At 36.2% G+C, this 25,022-nt stretch overlaps 3 protein-coding genes, 1 long non-coding RNA gene and 1 pseudogene across 9 annotated transcripts in view; 4 read left to right on the forward strand and 1 right to left on the reverse strand.

The window, feature by feature from the left end:
* LOC147486185 (protein FAR1-RELATED SEQUENCE 5-like) overlaps window positions 1-9,841 on the forward strand; it is a 41,787-nt gene extending 31,946 nt beyond the window's left edge. The window contains exon 2 of the mRNA XM_086573672.1: window positions 9,114-9,841. Coding sequence (XP_086429798.1) covers window positions 9,114-9,841 — 728 coding nt within the window. The remainder of the gene's footprint in view (window positions 1-9,113) is intronic.
* LOC147486187 (uncharacterized) lies at window positions 91-4,687 on the forward strand. Of its 4 annotated transcripts, none has more exons than XR_015202639.1 (3): window positions 91-150; window positions 2,939-3,947; window positions 4,227-4,555. It is a non-coding gene; the product is annotated as an uncharacterized LOC147486187 (long non-coding RNA). The 4 variants fall into 4 exon arrangements; XR_015202641.1 differs by having other exon boundaries at window positions 4,247-4,555; XR_015202638.1 differs by lacking the exon at window positions 4,227-4,555 and having other exon boundaries at window positions 2,939-3,075; window positions 3,642-3,997.
* Window positions 9,842-11,891: 2,050 nt separating the features above from the next.
* On the reverse strand, window positions 11,892-14,101 carry LOC147486188 (cytochrome P450 78A5 pseudogene; annotated as a pseudogene). Its single transcript, XR_015202756.1, has 2 exons — window positions 13,640-14,101; window positions 11,892-12,428 (listed from the first exon to the last, which is right to left on the reverse strand). The product of XR_015202756.1 is annotated as a cytochrome P450 78A5 pseudogene (transcript).
* Window positions 14,102-15,387: 1,286 nt separating this feature from the next.
* Window positions 15,388-18,130, forward strand: HDA08 (histone deacetylase 8). Its single transcript, XM_086573048.1, has 3 exons — window positions 15,388-15,888; window positions 16,306-16,886; window positions 17,528-18,130. Exons 1-3 carry the CDS (start codon window positions 15,630-15,632, stop codon window positions 17,837-17,839), a joined length of 1,152 nt encoding a protein of 383 aa, XP_086429174.1. The 5' UTR covers window positions 15,388-15,629; the 3' UTR covers window positions 17,840-18,130.
* Window positions 18,131-21,478: 3,348 nt separating this feature from the next.
* LOC147486190 (protein LEAD-SENSITIVE 1-like) lies at window positions 21,479-23,911 on the forward strand. Of its 2 annotated transcripts, none has more exons than XM_086572257.1 (3): window positions 21,479-21,720; window positions 21,813-21,886; window positions 22,871-23,911. In XM_086572257.1, the coding sequence occupies exons 1-3, from the start codon at window positions 21,701-21,703 to the stop codon at window positions 23,554-23,556; spliced, it is 780 nt and encodes a 259-aa protein (XP_086428383.1). In that variant the 5' UTR covers window positions 21,479-21,700; the 3' UTR covers window positions 23,557-23,911. The 2 variants fall into 2 exon arrangements, with proteins under 2 accessions (XP_086428383.1, XP_086428384.1); XM_086572258.1 differs by having other exon boundaries at window positions 21,505-21,720; window positions 22,846-23,911.
* Window positions 23,912-25,022: the final 1,111 nt, after the last annotated feature.

Below are 25,022 nucleotides of genomic sequence, written 5' to 3' on the forward strand. Positions count from 1 at the left end.
GGACATATTGATCCTGTAAAGGCTGTAAGTCCTGGCTTAGTCTATGATGCTATTGAAAGTGACTACCTAAAATTTCTATGCAGCATAAGGTATACTACGGAGCCGACAAAACTCGTATCATTCATGTAGATTTCAAGAGCTCAAAGCTAGGTATGTGCTTGTCTATATTACAGCATGTTATCATAGACTGCTTTCTTGTTTGGATCATTTAGGCATATTTTTTTTTTCAATATTCAGCATCTATTTATAGATTAATTATATATTTGAAGGGGGAGATATTTTTTTCTTAGCAATATGATAGTCATAAAGTCTACAAATTAACTAAAAAGTTAAAAATTATGAAAGAATAAGTTATAAAAACAACTAAATTAGTAAATTACTTACCCGCCCAAGCTTTTCCGAACCTTTTACGTTTTTGTAAATCCGTCATAAGTTCATGCAGCTTGATCTCAAAAACTCTAGCGACAATTTCAGGGAAATCAACGTGTGTATATCCAGGAGCAATCTTGTCAATACATTTTTGAACTTCAGACCATTTAGGATTGCAAGTAAAAGTTATGAATAGATCAGGAGATCCATCCCATCAACAAATCGCAATAGCATCTTGGTAGTTTTGCAGCATATAACGTGGACCTCCGGTGAAAGAAGATGGTAGAACTATTCGCCTTCCAACAAAACCTGGTTTTGAATCTCTAGAAAGTACGTACTGGATCAACTAATCCTTGATAAAGCTCAGCACGAATAGTCTGTTGGTTATTTCTAACCCAGTCAACTCTAATCTGTTCTACAGCACAGTAAGAATCAACAATAAGTTGTTGTTTCAAGCGTCCACCAAGAACAATTGTTTTTCCTTATTTTAGTCTCATTTTCAATCTGAAAGCGTAGAACTCCCTCATGCTTATGTTTGTCCTTTTCCCAACGTTGACATTATTCCGATAAGGGATATCAATCCTGTACCCGTATTCAGCATGAGGAAACAAAAGAAGATATTGCATGGCCATGAAACTTGGGTGCAATTCATTTATTCTTTTCAGGCCATATCCTTTTTTGTCCACCACAATATCACGGTAATTACCAAATTCACTCTCTTCCTCAACAATAAGTGCAGCAACTTCAGATGATGTCGGCATGTTATAAAGTCTCCCATCCTTTTGTGTTGTACTAATAAGCTTTATACTGAAATCACCTACTTCAGACTCTTTAAACCTGTCCCTTGCCATTCTATAAGTCTCAATAAGTTTGTTTGTATTATTTAACATATCTATTAGTCCCTTCACAATATCTGGATCCAACTCTTCTTCGGACCCGTTTGTCAAAATTTTCTTACTAAGAGAGTTCATTCTGTTCACAACTTCATTATCAGTATCATATATGTAAAGTTGGGAAAACTTAGGAGGTAAACCTTCAGGTGGAAGCAAGGTGCCAATTTTGTGGTGGCTTTGCCCTTTTATCTTGTAGACGTAAGGACCATAACCATTGTTTATTGATTCTTGAACATCACCTCCTGTTGATGTGAAAGCAAACATGCTGTTATATACTCTGATATTTTTCATAAACTTTTTGGATCTGGAGCCAGAATTGTAGTCCATAAGCTCATTTAAAATGTATCTTTCAAAAAAGGTAGAATTTTCCCTCCACCGCAACATATAGAGAACTTTGGATTTTTAGGATTTTTCGTTTGTTCATTCCTTTCTTCATACCAAACAATGGCATCACAATGAGGACACACTGATGTTGGTTCTCCAAAATCCAATGGTTGGAAACAACGCCCTGAATTAAAATGAATATTAAAACTATAACTAATAATATAAAAAATAAAATAATATTAAAAACTATAACTAATAGTATAACTAATATAATACTTACTTTCATGCAAAACTTCACTTGGTTTCTCATGGGAAACTTCAACTTCCATATGGTCATTTGTATCATTTTCATCTTCTACTTCTGAATCATTCCCACTGATTTGAGAATCGTAGTCATCGTCACTTTCTCCAACACCGTCTGGTTGATATAAGTGATTTTTTCGGGAATAATGGTTGTCATCGCTTGTTTCACCATCACAATTAACATAACCATGAGTTTCAACTGGTTGGATTTCTCTATTACTCAATATACGTCTCCTTTTATATCAGCTATTTTTTGCTTTTTCATTATTTGATTGCGGTCCATCCACTGTATAAGAATAAAACATGTTAAATACAACTCAAAGCCAAGTAACAATGAAGAATGAAGAATGTCTTACCAAGTTCATTAGGAAAAGGCGATGAAGAAAAAAAACCATCAAGTTGATGTTTAGTGGATGTAGCATCTGTTGACAAAATTAAACAACATTATAATTATAATGGAAGAAGAAAGGATTTTTTGGTTACTTATCCATTAATAATTAATCAAATATTTTTTTAAAGAAAAGACTTATACTTATTTGATTGCCATGAAACTTAGGTGCAATGAAGAATGTCTTACTAGGTTGATTAGGAAACGACTGGGAACTGTGTTTATCTTTTTTGTATTTGACTCGACGATTCCTGAACCAATTCTTTATATTATCTTCTGAAATTTGACCATGTATTGACAGTTCAGTTGTCAAGAGTTTGATTTCTTCCTTAGTATAATATGATTTTTTTTTTATTAAATGCACTTTCAAGTATCTGAAGCTGCATCACTGTTGCATACCAACGTTTCTCATAAGGAACTTCAACTTCAATATGGTCATCCACTGTATTAGAATAAAACATATTAAGTAAACAACTATAACTCAAATAACAATTAACAATAAAGAATGTTTTAACATCTGTTGACAAAATTATAATGGAAGACCTTCCACTGGTCCATTCTTTCTGGATCTCTCCCGTTTGTTATAAAACCACTTATTCACATTTGTTTCTGTAACCTCACTATGTTCTTTCAACTGATTTGTGATATCTTGGATTTGCAGTTTAGTAGGTTGATTGAAATGATCGAAGGTCTGCTCCCGTATTTGAATCTGCATCGTTGTAGGACTCCAACGTTTTTTGGTCGTCATCTAACAAATTAAGGCATTGAAAAATTAAATTAGGGAAATTGTCAAGCAAGGTAAGATAGTGAGGAAAGAATTATGTTTTATAAAATCGGCATGAGACAGTGATGTATATATAACCACACACGAAGTGTTTTTGTCTTAGAAGTCTAATACAATGGAAACTCTAGTATATATGGACATATATACACACTAAGTGTTTTTGTCTTAGAAGTCTAATACAATGGGAACTCTATTATCTTGTTTTTGTCTTAAAAAGATTGCTTTTGTTTGCCCGAATGTGCTGCCTTGGGGCATATCTAACTGATAATGATCTTTGCATGCTTAAGCTATTCTGGGCCTTTAAGCTATTCTGTTTTTCACACTTTGCTTGCCCATCTATTCTTTTGGGAGTCGATACTGCTTTTGGGAGTGGGTGGTCGTGGCTGTGTTTTCAATTCCTAATTGTGTATACCTGTTTTTTCCTCTATGTAGGTTTTGTCTTGTAGAGGGTGTGATTGCGGTTTCTTGTTGTCCATTGTCTCTTTTGAAGTTGTTATTGTCATTTCCCCGACTTTCCTATCTATTAGTTTATGAATAATTTTTTTTCTTTGATGTTATGAAGTTTCATTGTCTTTGGCAGGATTCTCTTGAGAGCAGAAGTGAAGCTTGTAGAGACTTTTTGGGCGTTTGAAAGAATCATTGGCAGTTTGGGGAATTAGATTACCAGTTGATGCCAGGTATTTACATTGCTGCTGTTATTTGCATTAAATATTTGAACGGTTAGAAAAGAAATGGAATCAAGCCAGATGGAAAGAAGAAGTTCATTAGTCAACTTCAGAAGGATCAGAAAATTGTAGCCATGGTCGGCGATGGAATCAATGACACAGCTGCCTTGGCAACATCAGACATTGGAGTTGCCATGGGTGGAAGTGAAAAGTATCAAAAGGTAATCTATGTGGTGCATTTGGTAGGATAACTTGGCAAGATGGAATACACAATGTCGGTATGCATTTTGATTACCGCAGTTAATGTTTGATGTTTGTGTTTCATATAGATAAAAAGTCTATTAGAGGTATAATTTATTATTACAGTTCGGTGGAACCATTCTACTTTGCTAAGGAATAGAGGGTGCTAAGCATTCTACTAAAATTTCAATAAACATTCACGGGTAAGTCAGCCACAACTACATGAACATTTTTTTTTTCTTTTTCTGATTTCTTTTCAGTTATATTCTTCGTATGTCAGGGGTTCCTCTTGTCTACTTCAAATACATATGAATGTTTGCACATACACATGATGAGGTCTAAGAACGGCATGAGCTAGAAGGTCAGAAATTGCAAACTATTTTCAAGCTTAGATGGTTTGTTGAAACAATAGTCCGATCCATGCTCATTGTAAGATGAAGAAGCACCAATACTTGTTGACCCAAAAGAAGTTAAAGCAAGAAGTTGGGGCTCAGGGTGTGTAAGTTGCACAATTGGAAGGATCAAAACAAAATCGGCCTTGCAATGGTAGATCTAAATCTAGAGGAGTCGAGTTCTTCTACCATTATCGGCGGACACTGATCTCTATAGTAAAAGATTATTAAAGAATTGTTAAGCTTTATTTTGATTATGAAAGAAGATCTGTTAAGGTTTATTTTGAAAATAATGAGACCAGTCCAATATTAAATTTGGTGGTACTCTTGCCCAGATTTATTCCTCCTGTTTTTTTCGATTTCGGAGAGAGTACGTTTTTCCTTTCGGCAGCGGATAAAAGCTTTCTCGGCTTCCAAAATGTGGGCATGTTCCCCAAATGCATCAATCTTTGGCGAGAATAGCACTCTGAACTCATCTTTCCCTTACGATGATATCTTTCAAACCAAGACAACGACTTCTGGAGCATCCCAGCTTCAATGTACTATACATTCTAGTTAAAGCAGAATGCATGTACTCGTCAATCTTGAGATAAGGTCTTCAGCTTCACCAACCATATGCCTAATAGAAAAAGCATATAAAAGGGTACGGTAACTCACATAGTTTGGTTGGAGGCCATTTTCTTTCATCTTTGAAAAGTAGCTCCCAGCTGAAGTGATATTGTGATGCTTTGCATGTAGAGAAATTAGAATGTTGTACGTTCTCGTGTCAGGAAGACATCGAAGTTCTTCTATCTTATTTATCAATGAATCAACCTCTTTGAACTTCCCATTGTTCCCACATATGTGAATTATTGTATTGAAAGTTACGATGGTGGGGACAATTCATTCTCGTAGCATTCGTGAAAATGTATCAGATGCATCTTGGAGTTGGCCAGCCTTCCTGTACATATCCATTAAGGTATTATAAGTGTAAGAGCTGAAAGTTAGCAAAGGTTCAAACTTGGTATTATTAGTATCAGTAATTTTGCCTATACCGTTAGCCATGTTCTTTGATCCATTGTCATTTATACTCTGTCGTACTTGTCTTTTAACAACAACAATATAAATTTATGGTACAGAGGTTTTTTATATGCTAAATCTAGTAAAGAATTTCCTAAGATCCCATTGTGTACCATGTCTGGAAGAAAATAATAGAATAAATCAGCTAAGCACATGTGCAAGTACTAATATCAACATGGATAGAAAGGCGTTCATTAGATCATACAAAGCTCTAAAGAGCATGTTAAAATCAAGGTCAGAGTGCAATAAATTACAGATAACTACTATTCAATTTCCTTCCTTGCTAGGCGTTTTCCTTACATGGGCATGTCGACAATTGCTCTTCAAGTTGCATGATAATGTAAGAGTTACCAAATGGTCTGACTCTACCAAGAACTACTTTCTTCTGAAGTTGTAGATCAATAGCTCTGGCCTTGACATGAGCTGTATCAAGAACTTATACATGAAGGTATACCTGGCATACCCTCGTGGTACCTCCGTCATGTGAGTCCAGGGATGAATTGTCTCCACATCCAGGGTGCACAATCAGTTCCATCTCTGCAAGCATCTATGAACTCCTTCGCATCTCCTTCAGAGATTGTATACTTCCAAAGTCTACTGCTATTTTGTAGCCAACAATTCTGCCTCTGCGGAGGTACAGGACTTCATCTGCAGAGGCAGTATCTTTGGCCCTTATTTCAGCTGGTTCCACACGAAGAGTTGTCCATTTTTAAGAGAAAGCCTTCTGCCAATGCTCAGAAAGTTTAGAATAGATTCATGAGAACTTAAAATCTTTTTAAAACTTCTAGAACCGACTGGTCACCAGAGAAACTAATGTTCTTAAGATGCAGATACTTGAGGCTTGCAAAACAAACCGAAGTAGGAACATTTACAGCAAATCTTTGTGTCCCCTTTTCAAAAACCGTGACCGACTCAATTTTCAATATCCTCATTGATTTAAAAGTGAAAAGGCAATGGGGAAATATGTAAGGATGCTTACGACAGTTGTGCCTGTACGCTTGGCTTGCAAGTAATTTCCAACCTCAATTCTTCTCAGTACTTTTCTAGGAACACCCAAATTAAATAATAATTAACAAAACAACACTAACAGAAGGAGAGGGGGGGGGGGGCACCTGATAAGTCCACAATGAGCTTGAGAGGTCAATTTGGTTTTTAAAGCCCGGTCGGCTTAACTTTTCCTCTAAATCCTACTCCATCCTTCTCTAGAAAGGCACCATAATTCTGCGCAAGGATATATGTAAATATAAATATATATACAATTTAACTCAAATATATATATTTGCTACTAAATTTTTCTTCATTATTTGAACTCGGATACAAAATGAATGTTAAAAGTAAGGGAAACATCAGTGAACTAATCTCAAAGTACTGTAGTGAAGGAGAAACATGGAAATTCTTGGCGGTAATGCCACATCATAGACCAGTTTTCATGTAGAAACAATGTACGAACACTTATCTCTGATAGAGTAACAATAATGATCCACTTAAAACAAAGACTCCTTCGCAAGACACCAAATTTACTCATGATGCCGTGTCTAGCATCGCATCTTTCTGCATAATTGAATCAACAAAATTCTATGAGTGACTACTCCACAAAAAAAATTCTATAACTAACATAACAGGCTGTATCCGTAGAAATAGAGCACAATGACGCAACAAAGCTCACATTTCCCTCATGTGTTGCAACAAAACTTGATGCCTATTGCGAGAGTATTTGTTTCATCTGCCAATCTAGCTTTTTGCATTTTTATATAGACCTATGTTGGCATCAGATCACGTGACCCTAGATATCTATATTTGTGACTATTACTTGCAAACACTAATCGTGGTCGACAATAATAGAGCCAATTCGTTGTATCCTTGCTGTAAATGAAGTGGTTGCGCTACACGAACCCAACACCCAACTGCACTGCCTTCATACGCATAAGGCATGTTAGTGTGCACAACAACAGTTACCTAGTGAATGTCAAGAGCATGTAACAAATGACATGCAGGGACACATAACCTATACTAAAGTGAATCCTTTTCAATTTTAAGGTAACCTAAGTTTCTGCAGAAGTAGGTCCTTTTTCATATGTGACTTTCTAAGTTCAGCACTAATTATGATTTTTTTATTGTCGGGGAAAATATGACTTACCTCTCCCTTCATAATTTTCTGATTGCATCTCCTGCAAGTAGCACCAGGAGCATGTGAAACCTCGATACCACCTACATTAGCAGCAACAATGGTAATATTTGAGGAAGAGACACCACCCTCTATATACTTCCTTATCATTTCCTGATCTTCCCATCGAAGTGAGTATATGCCTTCAACATCATCAAGTCTGAGATTATAATACAGGGCAATGCAAAGTCAATTACACAAAGGACAATCAGCATGGAATCCCATTTATTCATTTTATTTTTGCAGACAGAAATTGAATAATGCTAGTGACATAAATCAATATCTTGAACACCTTAGCAAAATTTGAGTTTTTGGAAACAAAAGCATACCCATATTCATCAAAATATCCACCACGCCCGTTAGTTCTGAAATCTTCCCTGAAAACAATCTGGAAAGTGGAACACCAGTTAAGCATGCATTGAATTTAAGTTGTTACTTGTGTCCGAAAAGATGGGTATGCTTAACATTCTTCACGTGCAAATTGATGATCAGAATTTCGGAAAAAAGTATTTAAACTTTCATTTCAGTTGTGTTCCATACATAAACCATGACCTACGTATTAGTTTCTCGTAACTATAGCAAAGTCTAACATCTTTAACTAAGGCAGAAAGAAAAAAAAAAATGAGTAAAGCGAATGAAACTTATTTATTTTTTATCAATAGTAAATGAAAGAAACTACTGTCAGTTTCTTTCAAAACCTTGACCACTTGAGTGGAAGAACTACATTTAAGTCTGACTCACGAACATTAAGAAATACAATAGCTCTCAAACAATATATCACCTGAATGTTATCAATGTTATCACGGTTCCACGGTGGCAAAAAATAAGCGGTTTGCAAAAGCGGAGCATCAAACTGTCAGGTGGAAGCAAAACAAAAGGTAAATACAGAGCAAACAGGTCTTAGAATAAAACACAACTACAATAACAGCAGCAGCAAAAACAACAACAACCACGATGGTAATAAAAAAATTTACGGAAAATGTTACCAAGTTTTGCACCAACTCCTTTCCTAAATAATGATCGATACGGTATAGTCGTGGGTTTTTTTTTTTTTTTTTTTTGGGAACAGTCGTGGGTTTTTTTATTTTGGGAACAGACCCGAATTATATTCATCCATTGGAGATGTGAGAGAGGCTGCTGTCAGAAGGTTTAATCGTGCGACCATCTCAATTTTTTCATTTTTCAGAGTTTTCGGTCTCAGAGTTTTGAGGAACTCGTGGGGGTTAGAATCTTATTTGTGGTTACTCAAGTATGCCTCCTGATTTCTCGTGAGTAAATAGGGTACTTAAAATTAGCCGACGAGGTGGACACTCTCATTGCGCAGCAAAAAGAACTGCTATTATATATGCTATAAAATTTATTTGAAAAGCGAGAAAAGTGGGCATCGACTACTGGGCGTGACCTATTTTTCAGCAGGTATATCATTTTCATTATCATCTTTCTTTTTTTTTTTTTCGTCTTTGGTTATCTTAATGGCAGTTACATCACTTTGCTTTGAATAATTTCTTTGTGGTCTAATTATAAATTTGCAGGTATGTACACGACCCAACAGAGTGAAAGCATCAACTCTTACTTTGATAAATACCTGACAAAAAGTATGGCTCTTTCTAAGTTTGTTAAACAATATGAATTAGCTATCTTAGAAAGGCGGGAGGAAGAAAACAAGGAAGATTATGCCACCATTTATGCAAGGCCAGTTTTAAGATTTAACGTTAAAATTGAGAAGGAGCCAGCTGAAGTTTATACAAGAAGTATCTTTTGTAAGTTTCAAGAGCAGTTATATCAAGGTCTTTCTTACCGCCATAGGAAAGTTGATGAGCATAGAACAGAATGTGTCTACAAAGTGTGGATAGAAGGATACAGTCAGGTAGTGCGCACCGTCCTGTTTGAGCCTTCTACAATGAGTGCAAAATGTAGCTGCCAATTGTATGAATTTGCAGGTTATTTGTGTAGGCATATCTTGAAGATTTTTTTGGTTGAAGATGTTGAAACTCTCCCAAAACAGCATGTACTCAAAAGATGGACAAGAGAAGCAAAATTTGGTTCAGTGGTGTTAGGAAATGAAGAAATTCAAGTGAGTTGTCAAGAAAGTAAAACGAGTAAATATTGCAAACTTTGCAAACTTGGAGTCAATATTGTGTGTAAGGCTTCACCGTCTGATGAAGTATACGAAGTGGCAATGAAAGGGTTACACAATACCTTACGAGATGTTGAAGCTGCACTTAGGAATATATCATTATGTTCGGAGGAGCAGAATTAAAAAAGTGAAAAGGAGCAAAATAATCAAACAAGAACCCCAGTTGCCCATATTTAGAAGCCATTACTTGATCCACCTTTTGTGAAGCCCAAAGGTTGACCCAAGAATTTTACATCGTTTCTTGATAAGGAAAAAAATGGGGCGAAGAAAGGCAGTAAGAAAAACACTCAAGGAAAGGAAATCTCAAATAGAGGGGCTACCGAAAGAGATTTAGATTTCCACACCTTCAGTCAGGTAAATAAAATTGTGTTCAACTTTACCATTCGCTATTGTTTTGATTCAACAATATTCTTCTGGATTTCGTAGGACCTTATGATGGATGCTGAACAACAATCTCGATACACTCATGACTTCATGCTCCCCTCTTTTAATCAGGTTAATGTTATATTTTTTTTTTTTGCTACTGGTTGTTGTTGCATTTGTACACGCTATTATATTGAATTTTTTTTTGATGTTGCTAGGAGTATTTTGGGACTGGTACTCGTAGTTTTCTGCCTAGTCATCAATTTTTCCATTTGAGTCAGGTACCATACAACCTTCTCACTTAAATAGATAAACAGTGTTAAGTATTGACATAATAGCTAGATACATAAATGGTCCCATGGTGACTATATAGGAGTCCTTTCTGGTCGGAAATAATTTTGAGATACAACATGATTTGACATCCACTAGAGGAATTCACCAACTTGAACAGGTATTTGAAGTTCTAATTAAATTCGCTTGTTATCAATAAACCTTTGCATGTGGCAAATTTTTTAATACAAACATATATGTTTAATTTTTTTTTTTTTGTTATTATACATGGAACTTTTGAACACCTTTTCTTGAGGCCTCAACAACCTCATGGAATTGCAAGCATTGATCTCAACAATATGTTGCATGTGATTATATTAGTATTTTACAGTAAAACTTGTTCACAGTATAACTCTACTTACGCCATTTTTTTTCATCTTTCAGGATTTATTGTTGTGACTTGGTAATTAGTAATCACTTGACTTAAAACCAGAATAATCAAATTCTTTTTGTTTGGTATGTGTTTTTTTCTATATTACCGCAATAGCTAGTGTAATCTGGTGTATCTATGACATTGATTCTATTATTTTCGTGTGTAGGTGCGCTTTGTAAATAGCGGAAATAGTTTGGAATTAATTTTGGCGAAAAAGACAGCTGACTTCGTCATGGATCAAAATATAACATTTTGTTCATAGGTTTATTTTGTAAATGGATGGAAAGGGCTAACTATACTCATGACAATTTTTGTTTCATAGTTGATGTTGTCTGAGTATATTTTTTTCAAAAGAGTCTTAGTGATTCAATATGACAATTGTAATATTTTGCCTAGTGAATTAAATTTCTCTTAAGTATCACGATTTGCCAACGCAAACATATGCTTCGGTGTGGGAGCGAAGTTTGTCGAGGAGTTTTGACTACAAGTTACGTCCGAGTTAAGGATACTTATGCAAGCCGAAGTTAAATGCGATCTTTGTATATGACTAGTAGAAAGAAGTTGAACTATTTAAATGCATTTACTTATTTTCGATCTTTGTAACAGTTCACAACTAATGGTTTTCACTTAATGGTCTTTGGGATTATGTTTCCACTTAATGGTTTCTAAATTCTAATGTGAATACGCTGTTTTTAGTTCCTTGTCCTGGTTGTTTCTTGCAGCTCTTGAGATAGTTTGTAGCTTTCTATTCTTTGACTTGTTTTTAGCACATATTATTTACATTGTGTTTCTCTGCAACTCTGACAACACAAAGAATTGGACGTCCACTTTCATCCATTTAGCACACATTATTCACATTGTGTTTCTTTGCAGCTCTGACAACACAAAGAATTGGACGTCCACTTTCATCCATTTCGGATATATACTTAAAACATTCAATTTCAGCACAACAACGTACACTAGCTAATAGCTAAGCTGTTGAAGTTTACCCTATATGTAGGGACGTACAACATCCAGACTTAGTGTTCGCATTGGAAGTTTTAAATAATAAGAATCTAATTGTAGAATCTCGAATGGATTAAGAAGTTGGATAATATCCAAATTTGGTTAATGAAGATTGTGCAACAACCCAATAAATTTTGTTCGTAATACAAATACATAAAGACTTAACATCAGAACATACAACATCCAATAAGTTTTCTTGAGCACAAGCGTAACCACCTTCGGATATATAACCTCTGTCATATCATAAGAGTTCATAGAAAATTGGTCCTCGTCCATGAAACGCTCAGGTTTGAATTCATTAGGCTCAAACCAGACATTTTCATCATGGGTGATTTCCCACACATTCACCATAAAAGTGGTTCCAGCAGGGATACAGTTCTTCCCAATGTAGACGTCATGGATGGCTAATTGTGCCCACGACAAGAACGGGCCAGAAGGGTGCACACGGAGGGATTCCTTCACTATTGCTAGGAGATAAGGAAGATTGGGTAAGTCAGAATCTGATACTAATCGGTTGTTGCCAACAAAAGCACCAATTTCAGCTTGAGCTTTTGACTGAATATCTGGATGTAGGACCATCCTTGCAAGAATCCATTCCAAGAGGATTGCAACTGTATCAGTACCCCTAAATATCATTTCCTGAAAACACAATCATATAAGTCTTAATCAGAATATTTTCAATGCATTATGATTATAAAACATAAGATTGCATTTTATACAAATCATACATTATACAAATCATTCGTGAAAAACATTCCTCATGTGATTCCATATTCCTTCCAAATAACACTTTTGATATATACTGAAATAGTACCAAAACAAAACCACAAAATTCTGTAAGGTAGCAGCACAATTACAACACACCACCAACATTCAAGCCTACCATGACACTACTTAAAGAACAAAGCTCATAACTCTTGACAACCATAATGAAGACTCGTGAGCTGTGTTGCATGGGTATGCCTATTATTCCGGCGTGTCCCGTGTCGTGTCATACCGACACCGACACCGACACGACACAGATTCGCCATTTGAATCTATACTCTTTCAAAGAAAAAAATAAAAAAGATTAAGAAAGAAAGAAGATTAAGAAAGAAGGAAGAGAGCAAGAAATGGAGTAGACTGACCTGATGTTGTCGGCTGTGCACCATCTTCTTCCATGGCGGCGGCTGCAACTCAGATCTAGGGTTTGTTTAACACAATTAAGAAAATGTGGGCTTTAATAAGTGACGTGGGCTTGGGCTATTTTCTTTCTTTCTTTCATAGATAAGATTAAATGGGGCTTTTAAGTAATGTGGGCTTGGGCTTTTTTGGAATGGTTATATTCAAAATATAAACTTGTTTTAAATGGCAAATGGGCTTTATCAAAATCTATATATATATATATATATATATATATATATATATATATATATATATATATATATATATATATATATTTTATTATATATATATTTTTTTCTATTTAAAATAATTTATCTTTTAATAAAATATAATATTAAATTAAAATATTAGCCGTTTCCCCATGTCTTGATTTTCAAATCTCGCCGTGTCCAAATCGCCGTACCCGTGTCCAAACCGGACACTCGTACCCGTACCCATGCAACACAGCTCGTGAGCAATTGAGCGACATCATCATATCAATATAAAGTAAAAAAAAATTAACAATATGTCAATACCTGAAAATAATCTAAATAGACCACAAATTAATTTTCATTCAGTGAAAATTTAAGGGAGTTCCCAATACTAATGAGTTCCCAAAGTAAAGGCAACACACAAGTGAACAATTGTCAAATTAAAACTTGAAACTGAAATTACAAAAAGTAAATGAAGAGAGAAGAACTTCTTACCCAGAGAACAACAACCATATCAAAATCAGAGAGACTATTTTCCATTTCCAAGTCAAGCAGAACATCAACAAAGTCACCAACACACTCATCACCCAACTTCCCATTCACCCTCTTCATCATATGCTCTTCAATGATCTTTCCAACAAAAACATTCACCTTAGAAACCAACTTCTTACATCTTTTCCTCACACCTTGAAAATCAAACCACCCCAACACAAGAAAATGATCACTCCAGTTAAAAATCCCAAGTAACTCATACCCTTCACTCACCAACTCTTCAAGCTTAAACCCATCCCCAAAACCCTCATGCCCAAAATCATACCTCTTCCCAAAAACACTAATCATCACATTATTCAAAGACCCAAAATGTAAAACTCTCTATATTTCAACTTCCCCACTTACCCTCATTATACTTTTTATTTCCCCAATCATTTTCTCACCAATCTCACTTCTAAACGAACTGAAACTAGCTATTCTTCTTGGATTTGAATAAATGGGTAGTGAGATTCTTCTCGATTCCTCAAGACTCACCAAAAGGAGCAAAACCCAAATTCGTCGTCTAGCGACTATGCACGCAATTCTCGCAACAACAACAACAACTTCTCGGATAAACTCCCAATTTGATCAATGTTTCTTGAAAATTCCCAATGAGCGCGCAAAAGATAGGCCAAGTGAGATCAAACTCTCATAATCCACAAGCTATTGTACTATTACATTATCACATAAGAACACTTTTCTTGCAATGCTAAAGTCATAGCAAGTATAGAACGAGAAAGGGTAGCTATCCACAATATGGTGCTATCCACAATGAGGAAAGGGCACGCCCCTAATTGTGTATAAAACTACCCAACTATTAGCCACATTTGGGATGTGCTCAACAGGAAAGGGTGCGCTATCTACAATATATATATAAAATGGTGTAGCAAATACAATAGAGTGATATAACATGTAGCTAATTGTGTATAATACTATAGATACCTTTCATTTCTTTCTTTGCTCCTCTTGCCTCTCACCTCTCCTCCTTTTACTGACTGTACAAGAAGAATTTCAATAGAAAATACATACTCTTTGCAAAATATTATACTTCAAAGGTGCAAGCAAACTAATGTTCTGATGTCTTTTGATCATAATCGTTCAGAAGTCAAATAGCCATTTGTTAAAAATCAAACTTCGAAAGTAAGCATATATAAGAACAACGAAAATAATCAGCTTAATATTCACTAGATGTTTACCTTCCGTTATTTCTTTTCCTCTTTTGATTCCACACCCTGTTGTTTAATTGGTTTCCTTTCTTCAGCTTATCAAATTTTGACCCCCGAGCTTCTTCGAATCAAGAGAATATACGATTTGAAAATCAAAATTTGTTAATTTGGAGCGAAAGAAACAGCTTGATGATAGGATTATTTTGGGGTGGAAATTTTGGGTTTGATTTTATCGGGGAAATAAGGAGAGAGAAACGCAATAAAAGATGAGTTAGTCTTCAGTGCGCGAGATGTATGGTGCGCAGGTAATGTGGGCCTTTGGATCAGTACTTTTGCCATGCAATACACACGCACCCCTTGGTATGAGTGGCCCAGATTTGTTAGCATACCATAGATTACTTCTCAAATTTTTTTTGTGCTGGGCACGAGGTATGTGCCTATGTGGTGTAGTCGCGCCCATAAAAAATCTCAAAAATTCTGATGTTCCCACATGGTTCACAATTTTTTAATTATTTTCGGTAATCAGGCTTCCCAGTTCACACTTTCACTACACCTCATTTTGTCCCCTATTTGCGACACATTTATTATGCTACTACACTACCTAGAGACATGCTCGTCTCAAACCTCAACTTCAAACCCGTGTTGACATCAAGCCTTTCCCGATAATCCAACACTAGTCACATTATTTAAATATTGAACTGTATAAAGTTCGTTAACTAGTGTAAAGCATTACAGATATTCTTCTATTAAATTTCTAACCGAACTAAAAATCTCATTTCAATTTATCCATGGCTTCTTCTTTAAGTTCAGCTGCACGCATCAATGTGTTTTGGGACGAGGGAATGTTGAAACACTATACTGGAACTGGGGTATTTGATACTTTAACTGATCCCGGGTTTCTTCAAGTACTAGAAAAACACCCAGAAAATTCAGATAGGGTGAAAAACATGGTCTCTATATTGAAAAAAGGTCCTATTTCTCAGTACATAACTTGGTGTCCAGGAAGAGTAGCTGGCGTTTCTGAATTACTCTCATTTCATACCCAAGGTAATCATCAATTTGTTTAATATCTATTTTTTTTGGTCGGTTGCACGAAATAATTAATTGGTAGATATTTGTTTAAAGAAGTTGTTAATTAGTGAGTAGAGATTTGGATTACGTTGAAAAAGTCGTTTTATCTTGCATGTTAGGCTTTTGAGTATGCAAAATTTGCTATTCACGATATGTCGACCACTCTAGTCGGCATAAATTAGCAGATATATTGCCTTGGGACTTGGGTGGTCTATATTTTACAGTACATAGATGGGCAGATATGGATTTAATTTAAAGTTCTAGTACTGGTGAATCGAAGTTTGTCCAAATGATTATCCTTTTCTTGATTTCAGTAGCTTTCGCATAGTAGTTATAGGATTTTTGTTTTTTCCTTAAAATTGATGGACTTGTGTGTTGAAATTGGCTCCTCAGAGTATATTGACGAACTTATCGAAGCGGATAAAGCTGGAGGGAAGACATTTTGTGCAGGGACTATATTGAACCCTGGGTCATGGAATGCTTGTCTTATTGCTGCGGGTACTACACTATCGGCAATGAAACACATACTTGATGGGAATGGGAAGATTGCTTACGCGTTAGTACGGCCACCTGGTCACCATGCCCAGCCAACTCAAGCTGACGGTTATTGCTTCCTTAACAATGCCGGGTTAGCTGTTCAATTGGCTTTAGATTCCGGTTGTAAAAAGGTTGCGGTAATTGACATTGATGTACATTATGGGAATGGGACAGCTCAAGGATTCTATCAATCTAATGATGTTCTCACAATATCTCTGCATATGAATCATGGTTCATGGGGTCCATCTCATCCGCAGAATGGCTCTGTCAATGAGCTTGGTGAAGGAAAAGGATATGGATTTAATTTGAATATACCTCTACCGAATGGAACTGGAGATCGAGGATATGTATATGCCATGAACGAGTTAGTTGTTCAAGCTGTTGATAAGTTTGAGCCCGATATGATGGTTTTCGTCATTGGCCAAGATTCTAGTTCTGTAAGTGGATCTTTCATTTGTCTTGACTGAAAACAGGTCTTTTATATTTTCTTCAATGATCATATTATTGTGCTAATTGATCTATTTCTTACTGGCTATAATCCCTTTATAATTAGATGTAGTATGTGATATATTAGCTGTGTAGAGCATTAGATTGGATTGTTTTTAAACCAGATATGAGACGAGATCAAAGGGGAAAGAGTTAGGGAGATACGTGGCTTCGATCTCACTTTTCATATGAGAGGTTGGGTTGAATTGGGTGAAAACAATAGAACTGAATTCTTTTCAATGTAAGATCAGTCAAAAGGTTTTACTATATAGTTTTAGAAATCTAAGACCTTTAAGTAGAATGTTCTGTGCATTCAAAATCAGGATTATTTGTGATTGTTAAAAGCTAAACTTGAACATTTCAAGTGAAGTTGCAAGGTTTTGTGTAAATATGTGTGTTAGTGATTGTTGGTTTAGTATTCACAAGACCTTTCTTGTTGTAAAGCAATCTTACTACAAGTAAGTGAACTGGTCTTTCATGAATATACTGTATCTAATTACTCATTGTCTTTACATTCACTTACTCCAGTCTTTAAGATCCGCCAAATCTGTGTTGCGGATCAACTTATACTCTTTTGTATATATGGCTTCAGTTTGATCCAAATGGAAGGCAATGTTTGACAATGGAGGGCTACAGAGAGATTGGGCGGATAGTGCATAGACTGGCTGATACGCACAGCAAAGGACTCCTCTTGATTGTCCAGGAAGGTGGCTATCATCTTACATATGCGGCATATTGTCTCCATGCAACTCTTGAAGGTGCTCTCAATCTTCCAGTTTCTCTATTATCGGATCCTATAGCGTATTACCCTGAAGATGAGGCGTTAGCTATTAAAGTTGTGGATTCCATCAAGCAATACTGGAATGACATTGGTCTATTATTCCAGCGGGACTGTTCAACTTAATTGGCAACCTCTCACAAACTCAGTTCCAGTGTTGTGCCTGTTTTGAATATTGATAATGATACTCATCCTTAATTGGAGAATGAATAGTTATATTGTATCCATTTGTTACTCTGATCCTGAGGGTTCAGTATTTTTGTTTTGTACAGCACAAACTAATACAATCCGTATTGTGACATTACTGACCATGTACAAGAAAGTGAAGAAACATTTAAGATGACATTTGTAATTAAGATCCAAGTCTGGGTCAACTTGATGAGTATTGATGAATATATAGCAGAGCTACTTTAGTTACGGGATCCTGCAGTAATTTTGCGAGCACACTTTTAGGTGTGTGCAAGTCTGTTCACCTACTTGTATCTATAGAGACGTAGAGTGCTGTTAAATATTGCAAGGTTTGGAGATTATCTGGTTTGGATTTTCTAACAGGTGATAATTTCTTGGTCTCTGAAACGCGCTACTTATAGTCACACTTCTTTACTCAACTTCGCAGGAATTAGTGAATCAGGGTGATTTCGGATCGGATAAAGGGATTTTGGAAAAATTTCCAATTTTTTTCGGATGACAATATTCTTTTCAAATCCGATTCAATTATTTGTCAGATGGCAATTTTTTCCCAGAAGGAAAGTTCGGAAAATCAGTAAATTTTCTAAAATTTCGAAATCCACAAAATAAAATATAGAAATAAATTGGAAATTTAAATTATATAATTAGATTATCTTTTAAAATGTATTTAGCAATCATTTTGAAATGTATTAATTCAGTAAACAATTTAGACCTTTTAACACGTTCATTCAGCAAAAAAATTCTTCATGTTAATGCATTAATTCGGTAAATAGGAATATGAGATAAATTGAGACATGTACTAGAATGACAATATTGATTTATTGAAATTGTGAGAGAGACAATGTTCTATTTCTCTAGGGTTTTTATTTGGTTTGTAAACTATACGTAGTTTTAATTTAGTAATTTATATGAAATAGACTGCTATATGTTAAAAATTCGAAAATTAATCGAAAATCGGATCGGATCGGATTTTGAAAACACATCCAATTCCAATCTAATTATTTTTTGAAAAAATCAGATATCGAAATTTTAAATATCGAAACACAAATATTATTGTCTAATTTGGAAAAATTGGGTTTCAAAACAAAAAACCCTACGTAAATGACACACTAGTGAATAGCATACTTGCTACCCCTGAATACGTTCTGCTACTTGCTAGTTAAGTACCATGGATGCAAGTCACAAATGCGTTGCCTTCTAGCAGTTAAAACCACTAGCAACTTTCAGTCAGTGGCAATTTTATAATTTTCTGTAAAATCTAGAGCAGTGTGATAAATCAAGAAAGAAACGTTTGAACTTTAATATAAAAATAGACCGTTTTACCTTTTCATCACATATGTTATTACAAACATCAGTTTTAATATAACTGTAATAATTGAAACTGGATAGAAATATAATTGGAAACAGATACTGTTCACGAATCATTCTCTTTAAAGTACTTACCTGACTAAGATTATCTGGTGGATAAAGTTCACGGTAAAATTAAAGGGTGGAGAGCAAAAGTTCTGTCACTCACGGGCAGAACAACTCTGATACAGGCTGTAGTCCAAGCTACCCCCCTCTTTGCTATGTCTACTTATCTTCTCCCAAATTCCACTTGTGAGAAGATAGATAAGGCATGCAGGACCTTCTGGTGGCACGGTACGGAAGATAGTAAAAGCATCCACACCGTTGGGTGAGATAGCATATGCAAACCTAAAGCTAGTGGCGGCTTAGGCCTGAGAAAAGCAAAAGTTATGAATCAAGCCATGCTAGCTAAGCTTTCTTGGAAAGCTCTCACAGATAAAAAATCGATATGGGCTAGAACCTTCAGGGCCATATATGGTAAGAGCTGGTTTGATGTCAAACAGAATCCCCCTCCTGACGCCTCTTGGTTTTGGAAAGGGGTACACAGAGTGGGGGAAAAAGTCTTGGAGGGATGTATCTGGAGCATCGGAAAGGGTAAGGATGTGTTGGTTATGAGCCAGCCTTGGCTCAGTATTAACAAACACCTTGTCCTTATTAATGACATGATGCCTTTGCGACAAGACCTCCAAAACCTCAAGGTGAAGGATCTTATGTTGACTGATGGTAGTGGATGGGATGAAAATAGGATTGATCACCTATTCCCATCTACTATTGGGAAGATTATTAAACAAGTCATGATTAGACCCCTCGTGGCAGGGGAAGATACTATTCAATGGATGGATACCAGAAATGGCTGTCTATCTGTTAAAACAGCCTATCACAGAATGACAGGGAATGGGGACATGGAGCAATCATCGTCTTTTAATACAAACACTGTCAAAGCTATTTGGAAAGCTCCGGTCTCAGCCAACATTATTCTTTTCTTGTGGAAGCTGTACATGGGTATCCTTCCTATGGGAGACTTGCTCAGGAACAAAGGGATCAAAGGAGAGTTCTCCTGCCCCTTGTGTTGGCTGGAGCTAGAGGACCCTCTACATATTTTCTTTAAGTGCGAGTGGTCCAAGTCTGTCTGGTTCGCCTCAAACTTGGGGGGGCAACATAGACGAGATGGGACACTACACGATAAGAGATTGGGTTGATCTTTTCCTTCAGTGGATCAATGGAACGGATCCGGGTTTTGCGGAAAAAGGTATTCTGGCCATCATAATGCTTCAAGGCATATGGGAGGCTAGGAACAAGGCAAAGTTTGAAAGCTTAGCAGCAAATAGAGAAGGCTTGCTCAGAAGAACAGCAACCCACTGGTGGAGATGTCTTGAAGCCTTTGAAAAATCACAGGGAGTAGGAAATAACAATTCCCATATAAGCCAACATAAGATGAATAATAGTTGTCCTTATAAAGAGTCCTTTCCAATAGTTGAAATAGATACTATACTAATAAGGTGTGATGCTGCTTTTGATAGGGGGACAGGAGATGGGGCAGCTGGAGTTCTGGCTTGGGATAATGAAGGTACTCTCATAGGAGCAGCTACAAGACGGTTCACAAAGAAATGATGGAGGAGGCGAGAGATGGTGGCCTTGGAGGTGGCGTGAAGCTAGCTCAAAGCACACAGAGAGAGAACTCCATTTTGTTTGAGGGAGATAGTCTATTAGCTATTCAAAATGTAATATCTCCCTTGGATAATAACTCTCATAACTGGAAATTAGAACCTGTTAAGCGGTTAATTGAGGATCTATGTAGACCTCTTAAGTTTTGTAAATATAACTGGATCAACAGGAGGTATAATGGCGAGGCTCATGATCTGGCACAGTGGGCGTTCCATGGTTAGGATATAAGTCTAATGCCAAAATACCTACTGGACAGGACCATTGTACTTTTGATGTTTTAATATGATCTGTGGTTAGCGAAGAAAAAAAAAAAAAAAAAAAAAAAAAGACTAAGATTATCCAAACTTAGGCACACGATAGTTTGGCTTTGCAAGTGGAGAAAGCAACTCATCATCCGAAATACCAATAATATTATTCTCCGCGTGAAACGTGTGAATGTAACGAAACCATGTCGGTAAGCCTAAAATTGCATAACTCGATGTTGACTCTTGTTCGGTTGACCGTTGTCCTAAAAATGTACATTTTGCTGCAAACTACATAGAATAGGGGTCGGATTAGGCACTTGTAGAATAAATGATTCCAAAAAACCATTTCGGGGATAGAAAAGGGGTCGAATGGGTAGTAGCCAAGTGGCAGCGGTGAACTTTAAATAGCGTTTCAGTAGTTAGTTTATTTCTCTTTACCTTTCTCGTTTTGGGAAAAAGTTGTCTTCTTCATTAAGTAACAAAACATATCCAAACTTCCATTTCTCTCTGTATTGAACGTTGAAATACCGAAGAGAGAGAGATGGGGTTGCTTTCCAACAGGTATTTTTACTTTCATTTATTGCATTCAATACAAATCTGAATTTGGATTTTCCATTTTTGTTTCATTTGCTTTTTATTATTTTATTAACCAGAATAAATAGAGAAAGGTTGAAACCAGGAGATCATATATATTCATGGAGAACTGCTTATGTTTACGCCCATCACGGTACATCCTTTTTCCCCATTTTCAGTGTATTTCATGATCATTTGGTGAGGTTAACATTAAAGTTGTTTTTTTTATTGAACATAGACATTAGTTTTGTGATCATATGGTTGGGTTTGGGGTGAAAACCATTATGGAAAGATTGTGATCACCTTGTTTTTCTGTGATGACATTTTTGTCCCTTGGAAGATTTTTTATTATTATTTTTCTTTCCTTGTTAAGTTTTGAATTTATGCAATTTTTTTTTAACTATATGTAGTAACTTGTTCTCCATTTCTAGCGTGGTATACTAATTTGACCCATTATTGTGTTGGGAATTGGGATTGTGGAAAAGGTTGATTTATAGCTGATTATATTCCCTTATTAGTTAATTAATTAAAACCCCCAATCTATGCCTTCTAGTTACAAGTTAAAACTGCCAGGGTAGGTGACATGTTGCAACGGTGTTACTAAAATTTTGAATTGGATGTGGTGTGGTAGGGTCGTAGGGAGAATGTGTTTGTAGTCCCAGATAGGTAAGTGGTAGAAGTTGCAAACTGGGACATTTTTGCTTGCCCATGAATTTCCATTCATATAAGGGGACGGATTGCTAGGACTTTTTATGACATTCAGAATTTACCTGATATGGTAGGTTATAAATTGGATGTCGATATTTAGTCTAAGGTACACACATTAATCCTATATCTGGAGGAGCCACGCTGGTATGGCAGGTTGGTTGCTGTGTATGTTTCTTCTGGATATTCTTCTTGATAATAAGAGAGAGAAGAGAATTGTAAGGTCTTCAATTATTGTTTGATAAAAAGAATATTTAAAAGTGCCACACTGCTTCAATTCTACCCTTTTTGTATAGAAAAGTGGACATACTAAATTACTAATATTTAAAAAGTTTTTTTTTTTGCAATTTAAGCAGTATGTTTTTTTCTTCTATTTATTGTACATTCATTTATTCACCGTACCCACAGGTGTTCCAATACTCCCTTGCTGCAGGAATTTATGTTGGTGATGATAAAGTTGTCCATTTCACCAGAGGAAGAGGCCAAGAAGTGGGCACTGGTACAGTGTTGGATGTTCTTCTTGTCAGCTCAGGACCTGCTCGATCTCTAGTTCCTTGCACTGTCTGCACACAGGTAGAAGAAGGTAATGGCGTTGTGTCATCTTGCCTTAATTGCTTCCTTTCTGGTGGAATTCTGTACCGTTTTGAGTATGAAGTCGGCCCTGCTCTCTTTCTAGCAAAAGCACGAGGTGGAACCTGCACTCTAGCAGTGTCAGACCCAGATAAGATTGTGGTTCACCGAGCCACCTATTTACTTACAAATGGATTTGGGTGCTACAATGTATTCACAAAAAATTGTGAGGACTTTGCTATCTACTGCAAGACAGGTCTGCTTGTTGTTGAACAAGGAATATTAGGCCAGAGCGGGCAGGCGGTGTCAATCGTAGGTGGACCTCTTGCAGCTGTTTTATCGACGCCATTACGCCTTGTTACCGCTAATGTGTATGGGATGGTGGCAATGGGTGTAGGGGTCTACTGTGCTAGTCGATATGCTGCTGACATTGGCAAGAGGAACGATGTGGTTAAAGTTGAGGCAGAGGATCTGGTAACAAGGCTGGCAACAGGTAGGCTCCAAGTTGCTGAGACAATGGCCATTGTGCCTGCGGTTCAAGTACGGTAGTGATCCGGAACATGTGTATACTTGATGTGAGATGGTTAATAATCTGTTGGAAGTTGCATGTTGGTGATTTGGTTTGTGAACTGTGTCACCATTATTTGGTGTAGTTGTTGTTCTTTGGGTATGTCGTTTGGGCTTTCTGTCCTTGGTGTAGTTGTTTTTCTTTTATTTGCTAGCCTGTAATCATGTATTATGGTGCCTGTCTCAGAAGATTCTGTGTCAAAAGCCCTTGGTGTAGTTGGTTTTCTTTTATTTGCTTGCCTGTAATCCTGTATTATCCAGACTACTATCTTGGGCCTTATATTACTGGTTCTGCAATTTCTGCACAATAAGATTGTTGGCAACATCCAAAGTATAAGTGAAGTACTGTTGATTTAAATTTTTGTTTATTCAGTATTCATTAAGATTTTATATGATCGGATTCTGAGTGTTGGAAATTACAGAGACAGTAAGCAACATTTTCCTTGGTTCGGAATAAATGATGAAATTTTGATAAAGATTGGAGTTTTCTCTTGTCTATTTATAGTTGAAACAAGACTGAGGTTGATCTGAATGGCCTCCTTGTTTTTTAAATGATTAAGATAGTAGTTATGTTACGACATTTGTTTAGTCTATTTCATATGAACTCCTCAGCCCTCACTGTTGAGTACGTTTTAGTTCTCAGGCATCATAGTTTGGGGGAGGTGGAATGTTACCTTCCCCCTTCCTCTGATTGCATTAGGTTTTTACAGGAAGAAGCTGTAAACCTACTTTTTTGGTCTCGTGAACTTGTGAACTCACTTTTGGATGTGTTAGGGTGCACTATCCCGATTTTTATGTTTGGTTCCTATTTTTTGAGCCCAAGCCTGTAGACCTTAAGCTACTAGTTGGTTGGCCCAACCACAAAAGCATGAATAACGGTATCCATTGGAAAAGGTTGGATTTCAATCTACATCATACTAAATAAGAAAAGGACCGACAAAAAAAAAAAAAAATGAGAAAACACAGCCGTACTCTCTTCTTCTTCACCACTTCAACAATTTATTCCCCCCCCCCCATCTTCTCTCCACACCTTGTTTCTCTTACTTAAACAAAAAGAAAAGTCTGAATATCTCAAAAGCAAAACCCACCGTTTTCATCACACAAAATCTCTATTTTCTCAAATTTGAACATCTCTCTACTCATATCATCTCTTGATTTCTCCAATTTTGAAGATACAAAATGAAACCCACTTGATTTTTGCGATTTCCAAATTGTTGCTACTAAAGAAGTTTATGTAATATTTCTTTGTAAATTTCTTTCAAGAAAATAGAAATATATATGTGGTTGTTTTGGTATATTAATTTGGGAGTTTGATTAACAATATGTTTTAAGATTACATTGTATTGGGTTTTCTATTTGAAGTTTTTCATGATTATTTTGTGTGTTTCTGGTGCAATAAGTTTTGAGGAAGAGTAGGCAAGAACCAAACAACTTGTGTTATTGATCAT

The sequence above is a fragment of the Coptis chinensis genome, chromosome 7 (assembly GCF_015680905.1).
Source record: "Coptis chinensis isolate HL-2020 chromosome 7, ASM1568090v1, whole genome shotgun sequence".
Classification (NCBI taxonomy): domain Eukaryota; kingdom Viridiplantae; phylum Streptophyta; class Magnoliopsida; order Ranunculales; family Ranunculaceae; genus Coptis; species Coptis chinensis.

Excerpts from the sequence above, each read along its gene's own strand:
- HDA08 (XM_086573048.1), top strand. The coding sequence starts at position 15,630 with ATGGCTTCTTCTTTAAGTTCAGCTGCACGCATCAATGTGTTTTGGGAC. Across the intron at positions 15,889-16,305 it reads ACTCTCATTTCATACCCAAG|AGTATATTGACGAACTTATC; the intron begins GTAATCATCAAT and ends TTGGCTCCTCAG. Across the intron at positions 16,887-17,527 it reads TTGGCCAAGATTCTAGTTCT|TTTGATCCAAATGGAAGGCA; the intron begins GTAAGTGGATCT and ends ATATGGCTTCAG.
- LOC147486190 (XM_086572257.1), top strand. The coding sequence starts at position 21,701 with ATGGGGTTGCTTTCCAACAG. Across the intron at positions 21,721-21,812 it reads ATGGGGTTGCTTTCCAACAG|AATAAATAGAGAAAGGTTGA; the intron begins GTATTTTTACTT and ends TTTATTAACCAG. Across the intron at positions 21,887-22,870 it reads TTATGTTTACGCCCATCACG|GAATTTATGTTGGTGATGAT; the intron begins GTACATCCTTTT and ends CCCTTGCTGCAG.